This window comes from Rosa chinensis, chromosome 2 (assembly GCF_002994745.2).
Source record: "Rosa chinensis cultivar Old Blush chromosome 2, RchiOBHm-V2, whole genome shotgun sequence".
Classification (NCBI taxonomy): Eukaryota; Viridiplantae; Streptophyta; class Magnoliopsida; order Rosales; family Rosaceae; genus Rosa; species Rosa chinensis.
Window position 1 is genome coordinate 23,331,225 of NC_037089.1, and position 14,698 is coordinate 23,345,922.

At 37.2% G+C, this 14,698-nt stretch overlaps 2 protein-coding genes and 5 non-coding genes across 7 annotated transcripts; 1 reads left to right on the plus strand and 6 right to left on the minus strand.

Annotated features, from left to right (window-relative positions):
* Positions 1–727: 727 nt before the first annotated feature.
* LOC112184922 (protein CURVATURE THYLAKOID 1D, chloroplastic) lies at positions 728–4,033 on the minus strand. Its single transcript, XM_024323147.2, has 5 exons — positions 3,801–4,033; positions 3,257–3,477; positions 1,560–1,664; positions 1,389–1,460; positions 728–1,304 (listed from the first exon to the last, which is right to left on the minus strand). Exons 1-5 carry the CDS (start codon positions 3,928–3,930, stop codon positions 1,233–1,235), a joined length of 600 nt encoding a protein of 199 aa, XP_024178915.1. The 5' UTR covers positions 3,931–4,033; the 3' UTR covers positions 728–1,232.
* LOC112191107 lies at positions 2,089–2,179 on the minus strand. The gene has a single exon (XR_002932829.1). It is a non-coding gene; the product is annotated as a small nucleolar RNA snoR128 (small nucleolar RNA).
* Positions 2,298–2,388, minus strand: LOC112191109. Its single transcript, XR_002932831.1, has one exon. It is a non-coding gene; the product is annotated as a small nucleolar RNA snoR128 (small nucleolar RNA).
* Positions 2,498–2,588, minus strand: LOC112191108. The gene has a single exon (XR_002932830.1). It is a non-coding gene; the product is annotated as a small nucleolar RNA snoR128 (small nucleolar RNA).
* Positions 2,705–2,795, minus strand: LOC112191106. Its single transcript, XR_002932827.1, has one exon. It is a non-coding gene; the product is annotated as a small nucleolar RNA snoR128 (small nucleolar RNA).
* On the minus strand, positions 2,916–3,007 carry LOC112191110. Its single transcript, XR_002932832.1, has one exon. It is a non-coding gene; the product is annotated as a small nucleolar RNA snoR128 (small nucleolar RNA).
* Positions 4,034–4,866: 833 nt separating the features above from the next.
* LOC112188650 (14-3-3-like protein GF14 kappa) lies at positions 4,867–9,255 on the plus strand. The gene is made up of 4 exons (XM_024327810.2): positions 4,867–5,448; positions 5,519–5,641; positions 8,217–8,333; positions 8,918–9,255. The coding sequence occupies exons 1-4, from the start codon at positions 4,948–4,950 to the stop codon at positions 8,936–8,938; spliced, it is 762 nt and encodes a 253-aa protein (XP_024183578.1). The 5' UTR covers positions 4,867–4,947; the 3' UTR covers positions 8,939–9,255.
* The last annotated feature ends 5,443 nt before the right edge of the window (positions 9,256–14,698 follow it).

Sequence of the window (14,698 nt, forward strand, 5' to 3'; positions counted from 1 at the left end):
AGTTTCAGTAAATCTCTTTATTTCGTTTCTCATTCTCAAATCACTTACAGAAAAGCTTCCCGATTTTCTCTGTCTACAAAAATCTACAAGAAAATATAAACAAAATAATTAACATTTGGAAAGAAAATGGGTTTTAATCTATACAAAAAACGGGGAATATAATTAATTTCTGGTGAAATATAAGGAAAGTAGGGTTTAAGAAGGGGCGACGTGCGCAATAAGTATGCGAGGCTGATGTGGCAAATGTCTCTCATAACGGTCGGGGTTCTTCTTTCTTTGGATTTTCGTCTCCCAATTTACTGGTTTGACCAAAATTTTGTAGCTCGGTCTATGTTTTGACTCATGGATGTTTTAACTCTGGGTCAGCCTAAGTAAAAATTGGGTCTTGCTTCACTTGGAGGGTGCTTCAAACTCTGAGATTTGTATCCAACCGTTTTTTTGTGCAACTGTCACAAGTTTATGTGCAATTGTTTGTGATGTAGTGAGTGATCTGTTCTCCTATTTGGGAAAGGAAAACAGTGGAGTTGAACTTTAACAATTACCATAAAAAGAAAAAAGATACCAAGTTAGATCAGGATTTTTTATTTTTATTTTTATGGAAGAAATCAAGTGATATGGTGACATATTTTGTGGCGCACAATTCTGATTCAGATTGTTTGACGAACTTGTAAAGTAATTTAGAAGGCACTCCAGAGTTTGAAATCCCCTAATCCCACAGAACTTTTAGTTATCAAAACAAAATCTTTAAGGATTTTAATATACAAGGCAAGTGATTTATACAGATCCAATCGATGTATTGTATCTGGTCAAATCCAGAGCATTATGTACTGGAGAGCAACATATTTTGCATATCCTCGTTTGAAATCGCCCTATCCAAATGAAGCCCACATTTCTCTGACTGTTGTTGACAACGTTAGGATCCAAAAAGCAAAGTGTGTGCAGAGCATCTCAATTTGAAGCTCCTGGTACCCAAAATGGAAACCAACACAAATGTTGGATCCATATCCAGGTTAACACGGGTAGAGCTAAATTCTCAGAGGGTAAATTAAAAAATAAAAAGTCTCAGAGGGCAGAACAACAAAGGAATATTTACTTTATTTTAATTTTTTTTGGCCTGAAGAAAACAAGGATATGTAAGGGCAAAATCTAACCTTTCTAAAACAAAAAAGCAACACATATATCGCCTAAAGTTCAGACAAACTAATTGCACAACAGCAAATGGAACCTAATTATCAGTCATCATTTGAACCAAGAACCTGCTGCCTAAGAACTTGGACTTTAGCAACCAACTCCTCCCTGTTTTTCTGCAACATAATAATCATCATTGAATATGCTTTAACATGGTTAATCAGTGAAGAATTTTTAAAGCAAGGTATAACTATAAGTACCTTGAATATCAGATAACGACTGCTAAACCAGATTGTGTATCCAAGACCCACAACTTCCATCAACTTGGGGAACTGATGTCATATAATGAGCGTCATCAGTATACCAGAGAAAGGGCAGTACTTACAATTGTAAATCAATAGACTCACATAAAAACGACTAGGGTAACGCACCAATGGAATAGAATCAATAGCACCTATGATAGCTGATGCTAACCACAGGGTAACCAAGGCACCACTACCGTATAGTAGATAGACATATGCATCATCATTGTCCAACTGCAATCAGTTAATAAGCAAGTCATCAATAAGTAAAATCATCAGCAGTTTTTGGAATAAATCTCACACAAAAGGTTCGCCAAAGTATTTAAACAGAAAAATGATAAAGGATGTAAAGGGTTAAAAGATTACAGAAAGCATGATAAAGGATGTAAAATGCAAGTCTGACAGAAACTTAGAATCATATCATGACTGTCATTGTAACACTGTGTGCTCCTAAAACAAAAGGATGCAGTGCAACTGCACCTGTATAGTAACCTAAAGAAGGTACAGAAAATGAAAAATACAGGGAACCACAAAACGGCATAAATTGACACTAAGCCTATGATGAAAATACAAACTGCGGAAATTGAGAACACTGTTTCAGTCTTTAAGAGGCGATCACTCAGGAATTCTTTCATCAAACAAAATTTAAAACACCGAGTTGCTCAGGTAACCGCTCAGATCGACATAAATGTCGGACTTCCATGGAGCATTCTAGAACACTCTCAATAGTTACTGAATCATCATTGCAACCAAGTTTGTAGCTCCACTATTTTGTTTGCAAGAAGTTTTAAAAAGAAAAAATTGTGTTAAGTTAAAGAAAATAAGAAACACCTGAATTTTTCATCAAAACAACTCTAAAACACCGAGTTGCTCAGGTAACCGCTCAGATCGACATGATTGTCGGACTTCCACTGAGCATTTATAGATGCTCTCAATAGTTACTGAATCATCATTGCAACCAAATTTGTAGTTCTACTATGTTGTTTGTAAGAATTTAAACAAAAGTAAAAAAGGCAGTTGAGCTAAAGGAAATAAAAAACACATCTTTCATAAACCAAAACAATGAGTTGCTCAGCTAACCGCTCAGATCGACATGATTGTCGGACTTCCATTGAGCATTCATAGAAGCTCTCAATAGTAACTGAATCATCATTGCAACCAAGTTCATAGTTCTACTATATTGTTTGTAAGAATTTAAAACAAAAGAAAAAAGGCGGTTGAGCTGAAAGAAATAAAAAACACATCTTTCATCAAACCAAATCTAAAACAAGGAGTTGCTCAGCTAACCGCTCAGATCGACATGATTGTCGGACTTCCATTGAGCATTCCTAAACACTCTCAATAGTTACTGAATCATCATTGCAACCAGGTTCATAGTTCCACAGCATTCTTTGCAAGAATTTTAACAAAAACAAAGTAAAATATATAAAGTCAAGGCAATAAAAAACAACTACAGAAATCTTTCCCAACCGAATTTAAGCACCGTTGCTTAGGTAACCACTCAGATTGACATGATTGTCAGACTTCCACAGAGAATTTTTAGACACGCTCAAACATTTTCTGAATTATCATTGCAACCATGTTCTAGTTCTACTACTACGTTTCCAAGAGCTCAGACAAAACCAAAAGAAAAAAGTTTGTTAAGTCGAAAAAATCAAATACAACATAATTACAGGCTTGACTTGAAAGAAACCAAAACAACTGGATAAGGAACACAACAACAACCCAAATTTATCAAAAAAATCACAACCGCTGGTTGATGAGGTGTATATGATGAAAACGCAACAGATATGTACTATAACCAATTACACAGACCTTTGCATTACCTTTACATTAAAGTTCTCCAAAAACTCAGATATCTGCGATTGGCCATCACTGCCATTCACAATGCTGTCCTCTTGAGCTGCTTCTTCTACCACAGCTTGACCATAAACATTCTTTTCTGGCGGTGGAACATCATAAGTGGATACCACCCCATCACGCTCTTCACCAGAATACGCATTTCCCCCACTTTCTTCAGAAGATGTAGCTCTAATCGAAAGCAAACCTGAAAAGACAAATACATACACATTAACTCCGAAAAATACTAACACAACAAAAACTACCAAAAGCCCAAGATGCAGAAATAATACCAAAGAAACCCCAAATCACTGTTTAAAGAAGACAAAACGAAAATCACAACCAAACAAGAAGAAATGAAGCCTTAATAATAAGCCAAAAACCCAAGTTGCAGAAACCCCAAATTAGTAAAATTACACATGAAAGAGACGACAGCTATAAAATCAAATGAAAATTGAGCCGAATTCGCAGCTATAAAATCAAAGGGATTTGCTTGAATTGGAACCAAATGCAAAGAGGTGAGGAACGTACGAGAGCGGAGGCTGAGAGAGTGGCGTGATTGTGCGAATTGGAGTGAGGGTTTTGGGCGGAGGTTGTTGGTGTTAGGGTTTGTGATGAGAAGATTGGGGAGAGGTTGATATGTGGTGGTACAGAGCTCCATAGTCTACTACGTATTGGAGGCTGAGGTTTTGGGTCAGTAATCTGCCGCTGTTTTACTGAGACTGTGAGAGTTGGGTGTGATACCACTGCTATGTATATATAGATGAGACCTCAGTGCTAGGGTTTTTGGGGTTTATCGAAAAAGGCTGTTGGGATTTAAATCGATTTAAAGCTAATATCCTTGTTCTAACTTTTAACTTTTGGTGGTGAATTACGTTGCTATTCAATAGTCTCCGGTGTCAAAATTTACAGTCATGGTTCATGGTCTAAGTCATTAAGCGTTACGAAAGTATGAGTATGTTCATATAATCAGTAACTGAATATAAAAATTATTTTTAAGTTGAGTTATTTTATTATTAATTATTGTATTTACGTTTAAAAATCATTAAGCATAATCTCTTTAATTAGTTCAGTGGTGTTAGTTCAGTGATTCGAGCACCCACTATCTATATACGAAGTTATGGGTTCGAGTCATCACGATAGCAGGAATGAAACCTTTGATCATCTTATCATTCGTCATCCCCATTTGTGGTGTACAACACATGCATCCCAATCTCTGAAGTTTAGATGGGTTTTTGAGAAATTGGTCTAAAAGACTAAAAATACTAAAATAGACCACGATTGCTGATGGTTGAATAGACATGGCGGCAGTGGGCCATTTTGGGATTGAAGATAAACCAAACCAACCCGACCCGACCCGACCCGACTAGCCCAACCAGCCGTCGCGGAAATTTGACCTGTTTCAGATCCAACAATATTTTTCCCGTTCTATCCTGTTCTCATAATTATGGTCCAAACGAACAACCACACTCACTCATCCCCTCCAGAGCACACCACTCCCTTCAAAACGACGTCGCCCCGCTCCAAAATCCACCCCTAGAAGCGCGTCCTCTACACTCCCAGCAGTGGGAGTCCCCTCAAAATATAACCCCTCTCCTTTATTTTCCAACCCAATCAATTTGGTTCAAATTGAATCTCAATCCCTCTCTTCTCTCTCTCTCAGTCACTCTCAACTCCAATGGCGTCCGCCGTGCCGGAAACCCTAAGCCGCGAGCAGTACGTGTACATGGCGAAGCTCGCCGAGCAAGCCGAGCGCTACGAGGAGATGGTCAGCTTCATGGAGAAGCTCGTCGTTGCCTCGACCGCCGCCGGCACCGAGCTCACCGTCGAGGAGCGCAACCTCCTCAGCGTCGCCTACAAGAACGTCATCGGCTCCCTCCGCGCCGCCTGGCGCATCGTCTCCTCCATCGAGCAGAAGGAGGAGGGCCGCCGCAACGAGGAGCACGTGGCGCTCGTCAAGCAGTACAGATCTAAAGTCGAGACTGAGCTCTCGGCCATCTGCGCCGGAATTCTCGACCTCCTTCAGTCGCACCTTGTGCCGTCGGCCACCGCCGGCGAGTCCAAGGTGTTTTACTTGAAGATGAAGGGGGATTACCATCGGTACCTTGCTGAGTTTAAGAACGGCGATGAGAGGAAGACTGCTGCTGAGGATACTATGCTGGCTTACAAGGCTGCTCAGGTATTTTGATTTTTTCCTTTGTAATTTTCGGTTTATGAAGAAATTGAATTTGATTTGATTGGTTTTGTAGGATATTGCGTTGGCTGATTTGGCTCCTACACATCCTATAAGGCTGGGGCTGGCGCTTAACTTTTCGGTGTTTTACTATGAGATCCTCAATTCCTCAGAGAAGGCTTGCAGCATGGCGAAGCAGGTTTGGGCTCATAAAATTCTTTTAATTTATTATAATTCTGTTTTACTCTGCATGTCTCTGATCACATGAATAGGAAGTAAATGAGTAAAATTTAGTCTGTGTAGTTTCTTGTTGAGTTTTAGGATTCAGAAAGTGCTTTAGTTATATGTCTAGTTATTTGTTTGTTAGGAAATCCAGGTAGATTCATTGGTAATTTGGTATAGTTAAAAATTAGTACCGGAAAACGTGGAACGAAGAAGTTATATTGGTGGATGATTTACATTTAGTTTGTTGTGGCCAAACTATATAAATGCTGTTAGTTATTTTGTTTGTATAAATCTATAGCAGTGGCTGACACGACTAGCCTCCATAGTTTTGGGGTAGAGTGCTTACATGTAACATGGTATGTCAAGTTGTCATAATATTCCAGAAATTCTTAGATAAGCAATAAGTTGTCAGTGGTATAAACTTTCGGGTTGGATAGGGCACCAAGGCTGAAATGGTGTTGGATTTGATTTACTGACGCAATAAATGCTTTGGTAGCTGGAAATGTACATCTTATATGCTGGACTTTGACTTTTAATTGCTTGGATAATTGTAGTTTTGGTAGGAGTTCGACTGGACTTTGACCATTAATTGCTTGATTCCAATGGTTGTGTAATTGAAGCTGTTCATCAAGTCATTTTGTTTTGCCCACTTGTTCATCAAGTCATTTTGTTTTGCCCACTTGTTCATCAAGTCATTTTCTCTTGTCCACTATCATTTTCTCTTGTCCACTATCATTTTCTCTTGTAGCTTTCTTTCAGCAGTAAATGCATGAACTTGGTTTTGTTTTTTGTACGCCTTTATTTACTGGAATAGCATAATATAATTGGCCTTAATATCATGTGTGTTCAGTTCACAACATAGATGCAGAACGTCATTGATAGCATGATTTAATCTCCGCAATAGAAAAGACATGTCTGTTTATGCAAAGCCTTTTCACTTCCACAACATAAATGCATGGGCAATTGTCTTTATTGAACAGTCAGTGTTTATTTCATGTAAGGGTGTCTTGGTTTTGTGAGCTGTGTAGAATGTTTCACCCTGTATCACATGGATGCACAATATTGCTGAATTTCCTTGATCACATTGGCTTCAGCATGCAGTTAACATAATAATGGGGATCTCCCACAGTTAAACATTACATGTACTCTCTCTCTCTAATCAATCTGCAAGTTTTTTAGGAATTTGGGAGTATTTCTCGTCTCAATAAGGTATATATACTAGTTAAAGGAAGTGTAAAGGCCTAATCGATAGCTGTAAGGCTTTGTAGGAAAAGTATCAGAACTCAGCCAAAACTCATTTGGTATCTTAAGAGATAACTAAGTATGAAACCTGATAATTCTCTGCAAACTTAATGGTCTATGAGACAACGAGCTTAGAACAGAATAGCCCATCAAGGTGTTCTTGAAGCCCCTTGGTAAGACTGATTGAAGGAGCAAAGTGAGTGTCACACAGTATGTGCGTACGAATGAAGTCATAATCAGCTCACTGTCCTTGGTGACAGCATGAAATCAGGATTAAAAATCATGCATGTATATTGAGGTTATCAAAAATAGCATTGTGGACATCAAAATGAGAAAAATGGAGCTATTTCTTCGCACTAGCGATATGAGGTTGGGTTGGAAAAAAAAAGAGAAGGAAAAAAAAAATCTCAAAAAACTCAAAAACAGAAGTTGAGTTCTGAATATCTAGAGCAGTTGGTCAGTAATGAAGAATGCATACACAGGAGAAGTACTTTAAGATGGTCAAACTGCTAATCCAAGATCCAGTGTTACTTTGACATAGTATAGAATGGGCATGGGAACAAGTAACACAAGGTGTGTGGTCCATAGTCCACTCATAAATTGATTAACATCATAAACTGCAAGGTTACTGTTTGGACGAGTTAGAGTCAGATGCTGGAGTGATCCAACTAGAATGAGTAGGTTAATGATACTCAGTTGTAATGGGTTTCTTAAAAGTTGCTTAGCACTTGAGGGAATACTGATGAAGGCCTTGATATTGCTGTAGAGGTAGGATTGGAGAAGGTCCAGAGCAGGCAAGGTTGCAGATTGAGAATAAAAAAACAAAAAAGAACAGGTAAGAAAGTAAGAGGGAAATTTAGATTTAGGTTGTTAACCCTGATTAGAAAGAAAACAAAGATCTCTAATACTCTGGAAGGTAAGGCTTGAGAACTTTTGAGTCATAGTTTTCACCTCAATTGAACTACTATCTGGTTTTAGGAAACTGTAAAGCTAATTGTTAGTTAACAGGAAATTGAAAATTAGAAGCAGCTTTAACTTGGCTGTTTTGTCTTCTGTTGTCGCTGCGTTCTTGTGTCTTGCTGAAGTAGACTGTTTCTGTAGGTTTTGTACACTTTCTGCAGGTGCTTTCGTATTGTTTTTTACTTTTACTGGAAGTTCTGTTGTATTTAAATGTCTAACTACAAAGAGATTTAAAGGGCAAGATCAAGAACTAAAACTAATGCATTTGTTCTCCATTTTATTTTCTGAACTTTGATAACCTTACATGAGTTCTCCTGATTTCTTAGGGTAACTTTCTATTTGTGCAGGCCTTTGAAGAGGCAATTGCTGAACTTGATACGCTGGGAGAGGAATCATACAAGGACAGCACTCTAATCATGCAACTTCTGAGGGACAACCTCACTCTTTGGACTTCAGACTTGCAGGTCAGTGCTACTCGTAGTTGAAGCGTTAAGTGATTTTTGTACAGTTGACTTAGATGGGGATGCTTAGTTACGTTGTTGTTCTATGGCCATAACAAACATTATATATCAATAGCACTTGAGCCCTTTTATGGCACTAATTATTAGTATAATAGTAAGTTGACAATCATCTGAACAGATTTAGCCTTTTTGAAACTTTAAAATAAAACCTATGATATGATATGCAGTTTTATGCTTAAAGAACCAAAGAAATGTGTTTTTTTTTTTTTTTTTTTTTCTGGAAGTCGTATCTCTTTGGTTAAGAAGATCCAAAAGTTTTATAGATCCCAGAGGGTACAGATTGATAATAGGCATATCAAAATTATTGCATGTCAGAACATCAAAAGTCTTGGTCTCAGAAGATGGAATAACTAATGTTTTTGTCATCTGGGAGTAAATTTATTCATGATGTTCTTTATACTGTTTGGTTCACTTGCATGCATGTGGCTCTTCAGTTTGGGATTTCAGTAATTTCAGTGTAATAGCTAGGTTTTTCATTTCTGCTTCTGAAGCCGTTCATGGTTATAACTATCTCGGGATTCTTGCAGGAGCAAATGGACGAGGCTTAACCACTGGATTGTTGTGCTCCTTGAGGGAGGTGGGCTTGAATGTCATAAATACTCTATAATCTGCAGACACTACTGTGTATTACATTAGTTTCTTATGTGCATACCATATGCTCATGTTGACATGTTTCCTTCTAATTTGTGCTGTTATTGAGAGTAGTAATGATGATTCCTAGTATTTTTGTGTTCTTATAAATGTCTGAGCAGTTAGAATTGATACTGTTCTAAATACCCGATCATTAGATCCCCTATTTGAAGACATAAAATTGTGTCACTTCAAGGTTTTCACCTTCTTAAATGTGTGCCCCCATATTTGCATACTGCTTTTCTCTAAGTTTTTCATCGATCAGATGTGTTTTGCTTGTCGCATGACCATTTATATACATCCATGTCCACATGAAAAGCATGTTATGTAATGTGACTACCAGATAAAATAGATAATCTAATTATCTTCCCTAGCAAATTTGACAAATCTATTGAAATGCAACCCAATCCTAAAGGGTACAGGTCACCGATGACTTAATTTAAGTAGAAAAGAGTTGATATAAGCGACCATTTTTTATTTTAATTTTATTTATTTATATTTATTGTTATTATTACTATCATCTTTCTATCTATTGACCATATATTATTATATTAGCAAGGGTTTGGTTTGTTCCTTATCTTGTTCAAAGATGAGAGTTTGTTTCTAGTCTTCGGCAATAAAGAATACAAGCATATCTGCCAGAGTTTCTTGGTAACTTCAAAATTAAGGCGACAGCCGGCGATGTTCCTAACGAGCAAGGATAATGATTACCTCATGGAATTCAATCTACTCTGCTATTGTCAAAATTGTCTTATTCTTAGATTATTTTCGCAGGAAACATGAAAAGCAGATTAGAATGTTGGTTATAAATAAAGCCCTGATCCTCATCAACTTAAACATTTGGTTCCCTTACTTCTCTATCTCTATCTTAATCTCTCTCATTTCCATCCCAAAATACCTTTTGTGCATATTATCCTCTTTCCTTTAGGGTTCTTATGCTCAAGCACCTGAGTCTCTGAATACACCTTTCTAATGGAGATGAAGTACTCTCTGTTACAGCAATTAAACTAATTTTGCAATCGTTTATGAATTCCCACAAGGTCTTGCGTCTTAATGGGAATGGAGCTGCATTGTTTCATGCTCCCGCCAAATTTTGGGATGGTGGATTTCTTGGCATTTTGAACACCACTACCAGTGAATTCTTTTGGGACGAGGTTGAATTTGATTCCGACATCCTCAACTGGGATCCTATCCTCCATATTAGCTTCTGGGGTTATACAATTCAAATGGGGATGCGTTTTGGATCAACAACCAAACGAGTCCTTGGATATTTAGTTGTAGCCAGAATCAATTTACTAATTCTATATTGTAATTCTTTTCTTAACACCCTTAAAACCCAAGGTGTTGTGGCACGATGGTTTACAGTTTCCCAACAGGATTCCGGCCAAGGAACAGCTATTATTACGGTGTCATGGACGTAGACGAAAACGAAACAAAGAAACAGCCTGCATACCAATAACCATCCTGAAGGAAGACTGAAAGAGGAGGATGGAGAAGATTTTCTTACTGAGAAGCTCAATGGTAGCTGGAGATCAATATACAAATTAAACATATAAAAGAAAATTGATGACGTAAATTAAACAATAACAAGGATCATTTTCTTAATAGTGCGGAAAAGAAAATCGGGTTAAAAGATTTTTCAAATTTTGGGTTAAAGGTATCTAGGTCACCTTTCATGAACCATCTACCAATATTAGCTTCATGTACATTATTGGTATGTTTCCTTGCAAGTCTCAAGACTTTCCAATAATTAATAAACAAGATACTAATCTTCGATTCCAAGCAATTAAAACTCCAATATCAAACCTGCTGGCCGAGTGGAGTTGAGTATAATTTTATCTTTCTAGAGTAATGGACCCTACAAGAAACATTATTCTAAATAGCAGTTTACAGACGATTTGGAAATATTCAATTAGTTTGTGCAAGTAATTAATTGTGGGATTAGCCTTGGTTTCTAAGTCCTGAAGCAGAGAATTCAACCATATGTGCTAATTGAGGTTTTTCGAAAGTACATTATTTAGGACGGCCACCAGCGTTATTCCTGAGGTACGGAAGAGAAGCGCGACAGTATATAAGCTCTCTCTGTGAAGGCAATTATCCCTTTTGCACCTTCCTCTATTAAGTTTCTATTTGGACAATACTTGGATGAGATCAGCCTTGGTAATAAGTGTATACGCAGTTTTGTGCTATTTCCTTCTCTCTAGAATTTGGCAGGCAAAACTTCTTGTAGTAATTAGTTGTGTGTACGTAGGGAGAAGATTGTTTAGATTAACCACTTCCCAAAGGACCAAAAGAAAATCTCTCCATCCATGGAAGTACGATGTATTTTTGAGTTTCACTGGGGAAACCCGTAACTCACTTCTTGTACAAAGCCTTGCAAGGGCGAGGACTCAGTGTTTTCAGGGACCAAGAACTTGAAAGAGGCACAAACATTTCTTTGAAGCTCTTGACTGCAATAGAAGAATCGAGGTTTGCCATTGTTGTTCTCTCTCCAAAATATGCTTCTTCCACTTGGTGCTTGGACGAACTTTCAAAGATCTTTGAGTGCATGGAAGTCCGTGGCACCATTCTCCCGATTTTTTACAAGGTGAAGCCCTCGAATGTACGGAACCAAAGGGGAAGATTTGCAAAAGCCTTCAACAAGAATGAATATCATAACATGGCAAAAGTGCAAAGGTGGAGAAGTGTTTTAACAAAAGTGGGCTGCATCGCTGGATGGATATCAAAAGATTGGTATGCATTACAATTCTATCAAGTCGTAGCTAACACTATGTTTTTGAGAGAAAAGAGTGTAAATTAGGTGCATAACTTCTATTACTATGATACATTCATTATTTACCAAAACTTCATGGGTATTTACATTTTTTTTTTCATTTGTTACCAAATGGACTTGTGATAAATGATAATTAAGTAGGTCTTTCTGGGTTAGTATTTTAGTCTAAGTCAGCCAATCAATGGCGTGGTTTTCACTTGGGTAGTTGGCTGGGAACACCAACAAAATTTTTTTTTTTTTAAAATGATGTACACAGTGACGTACTATCTTATATATGGTTAATATATTTTCTCTCACCTAATGATTATTTTGTTGTTGTTGTTGTTGTTTTTTTTTTTTTTACAGGTTCGAGTCTGAGCTTATCGACGTAATTGTAGAATCAGTGTATAATGCTTCATAGGTCGATGATCTACCAAAGAGTGAGTAAGTTGTAATTGATGAAGAACCTGAGAAGAAGGACAAATGAATACGGCGAGTGAGAAGAGGTCCCGCCGCTGCGGCGGGGGGGTTATTCTCATCAGGGAAGGTGGTGGCTGGAGTGTGGTTTGAGAATAAATTTGGTTATTTGGAGGGTTACTTCTTCAAAAATAAAACTTACTACAAAAAAGGCAATGCAAAAAAATTAAAAATAAAATATCACCAACAGTGGGGTCTCAAAATGAGCTTGAGACCCTATTTTTAGAGTTTGACAAAAGAATATGTTGCTACATAGTAATATTGAAATGTGTAAGCTACGATGTATTTATATGTTCCTCTTTGGATAATGAATTCGTGATCTTAACATGTGAAGTGGACAACATGTACACGTTGCTTGATATTTGCTGATTACCATATCGAAGTTATGGAATTCATGACCTGTGGAGTCTGTCATTAAGTTCTAAACTCTTTTACCTTAGCTAGCTACCTATAGCTACATATATTCAAGTTAAAACTGATTTTCCGGGCGTAGTAGTGACTGTAAAGGAAGATGTATGATTTTTATAAGACTCACAGTCTTGTAACTTTAGGTAATGTTATTATATGAGAACTTAGTTGGTTTCTAGTGCAGTATTTTTAATTCGAAGAGAATTCAAAACAGCCATGCATTGATGTAATTTAAGAAAGAGTTGGGTTTTTGATACGTGGAACTTGACTACTATTCGATTGTTAGCATGATTTGTATAATATGCCAGGCTTTGATAAAAGAATATACGAAAGTGGGCGTACATTCCTAGTTTTATCTGCCACATATTACCAAAAGAGAATTTTGTTCTTCATCGTATGTTCCATCTGGTCTTGAATTATAAACTTTATCCTCTTGTCTGTACATTGTCTGAACATGTCTAAATAGACTATTAATAGTTTTGGATAACCGGAGGTGGCAATGCGACATTGCATTAAGATGACAGACTACATATTAGTAGGTTTTGGCTCTATCTTTCTGAAGGAAGAGGAAGATGAAGCTATGTGTTTTGCATGCATCATGATGTTGAGCTTAGCACCAGCGAACTGGATTCTCAAGCTTGTAATTTCGGAATAGCTTGACCGGAAACTAGGTCACTTAGCTCAATAATGTACAAGCACAGGGCTAGTAAAGATTGAAATAAAGCTTGGTACGTTGTCGCTTTAGAAATTGCGCGCTGTGGGAAAAATCAGAGTAACGAGTTATGATAAGAAACATGCATGCAGAGTTGGGCGACTGTGAGACTGGTTTGGTCACTCCTATGATCAAATTCAAAGGCCCTCGATAAGGCAAGCAATTCAGTTGCCAAATGATATTCCTTTCAAACGAAGATGCCTTCCAGAGGATCGTTTTGAGTAAATCGATCTGTGCGCAATCTCATGATGATCAGTCTATCTGTAAAAGTGTATACAGGTAATTTGTGTCTTCTATCTAGAGGATATATATATATATATATATATATATATGAATGTTTATATGTAGACAATCAGACTTTTCAAAAGATGGAGCCTGCAAGTTTTAGTTTACCTGGTGTTCTTGTTATCAATGCATGACTTGTTTATCAATCTTCCTCAATTCATATAATGTTGATTTCCATTTGGAAATATTATTTCGAAGTGATATCCTAATAGTATTGGTGCATGTCTAGCTTGTATTTTAGCCTCTAGTCAGACATATAAACAGAATATGGTGAGATAAAGAACAACTACACTTATAATGTGGTTTCCTGTATAACTTGCTAGTCCTTCATTTCTAGGGCTTGTATTGTTTGTCTGTAGCCTCTGCTTTATTGAGGGTTTTTTTTTATGCGACTCTGCTTTCTTCAGGGTTTCTTAAAATAATCAAACAAGAAAAGAAATATATATATATATATATATATATATATATATCCAGAGCGGAGCTCCGCTTTGAAATTAATGTGTGAAGTTCGAGTTTTCGGTCATTTTTCGGTCGCATATCCACATCTCGACCGTTCAGTTTTTAGGTACTACTGTATAGATCATCTCTGCAAATTTCCAGCCAAATGGATGATCGTTAAGGTATCTAACTCCCTTAAACCAATGGACAGACTGAATCTGTCAACCTGAACCGTAGTAGCTTTAAAGCAGTTATCAATGCCTTAACGATCATCAATTTGGCTGAAAATTTGCAGAGAGGATCTATACACTAGTACCTAAAACCTGAACGGTCGAGATGTGGATATGCATCCGAAAAGTGACCAAAAACTTGAACTTCACACGTTAATTTCAAAGCGGAGCTCCGCTCTAGATAGGATATATATATACAGTCATTGACATTACCCTTAGATAGTTCATCTCACTAATCGAACTCCTATATAAAGAAGATTTAGAAAAAAATTAAATCCAAACAAGGATTTATATGCATGAAAAGAGCTAAAAAGATGGATCTATTTCTTGATGGTGAGGGAATGAAAGTTGGGTTTAGGGAAACTGAGAACAATTC

Excerpts from the sequence above, each read along its gene's own strand:
- LOC112184922 (XM_024323147.2), bottom strand. The coding sequence starts at position 3,930 with ATGGAGCTCTGTACCACCACATATCAACCTCTCCCCAATCTTCTCATC. Across the intron at positions 3,478-3,800 it reads CTCTCTCAGCCTCCGCTCTC|GTTTGCTTTCGATTAGAGCT; the intron begins GTACGTTCCTCA and ends TTGTCTTTTCAG. Across the intron at positions 1,461-1,559 it reads CTATTGATTCTATTCCATTG|TTCCCCAAGTTGATGGAAGT; the intron begins GTGCGTTACCCT and ends ATATGACATCAG.
- LOC112188650 (XM_024327810.2), top strand. The coding sequence starts at position 4,948 with ATGGCGTCCGCCGTGCCGGAAACCCTAAGCCGCGAGCAGTACGTGTAC. Across the intron at positions 5,449-5,518 it reads TGGCTTACAAGGCTGCTCAG|GATATTGCGTTGGCTGATTT; the intron begins GTATTTTGATTT and ends TTGGTTTTGTAG. Across the intron at positions 8,334-8,917 it reads TTTGGACTTCAGACTTGCAG|GAGCAAATGGACGAGGCTTA; the intron begins GTCAGTGCTACT and ends GGATTCTTGCAG.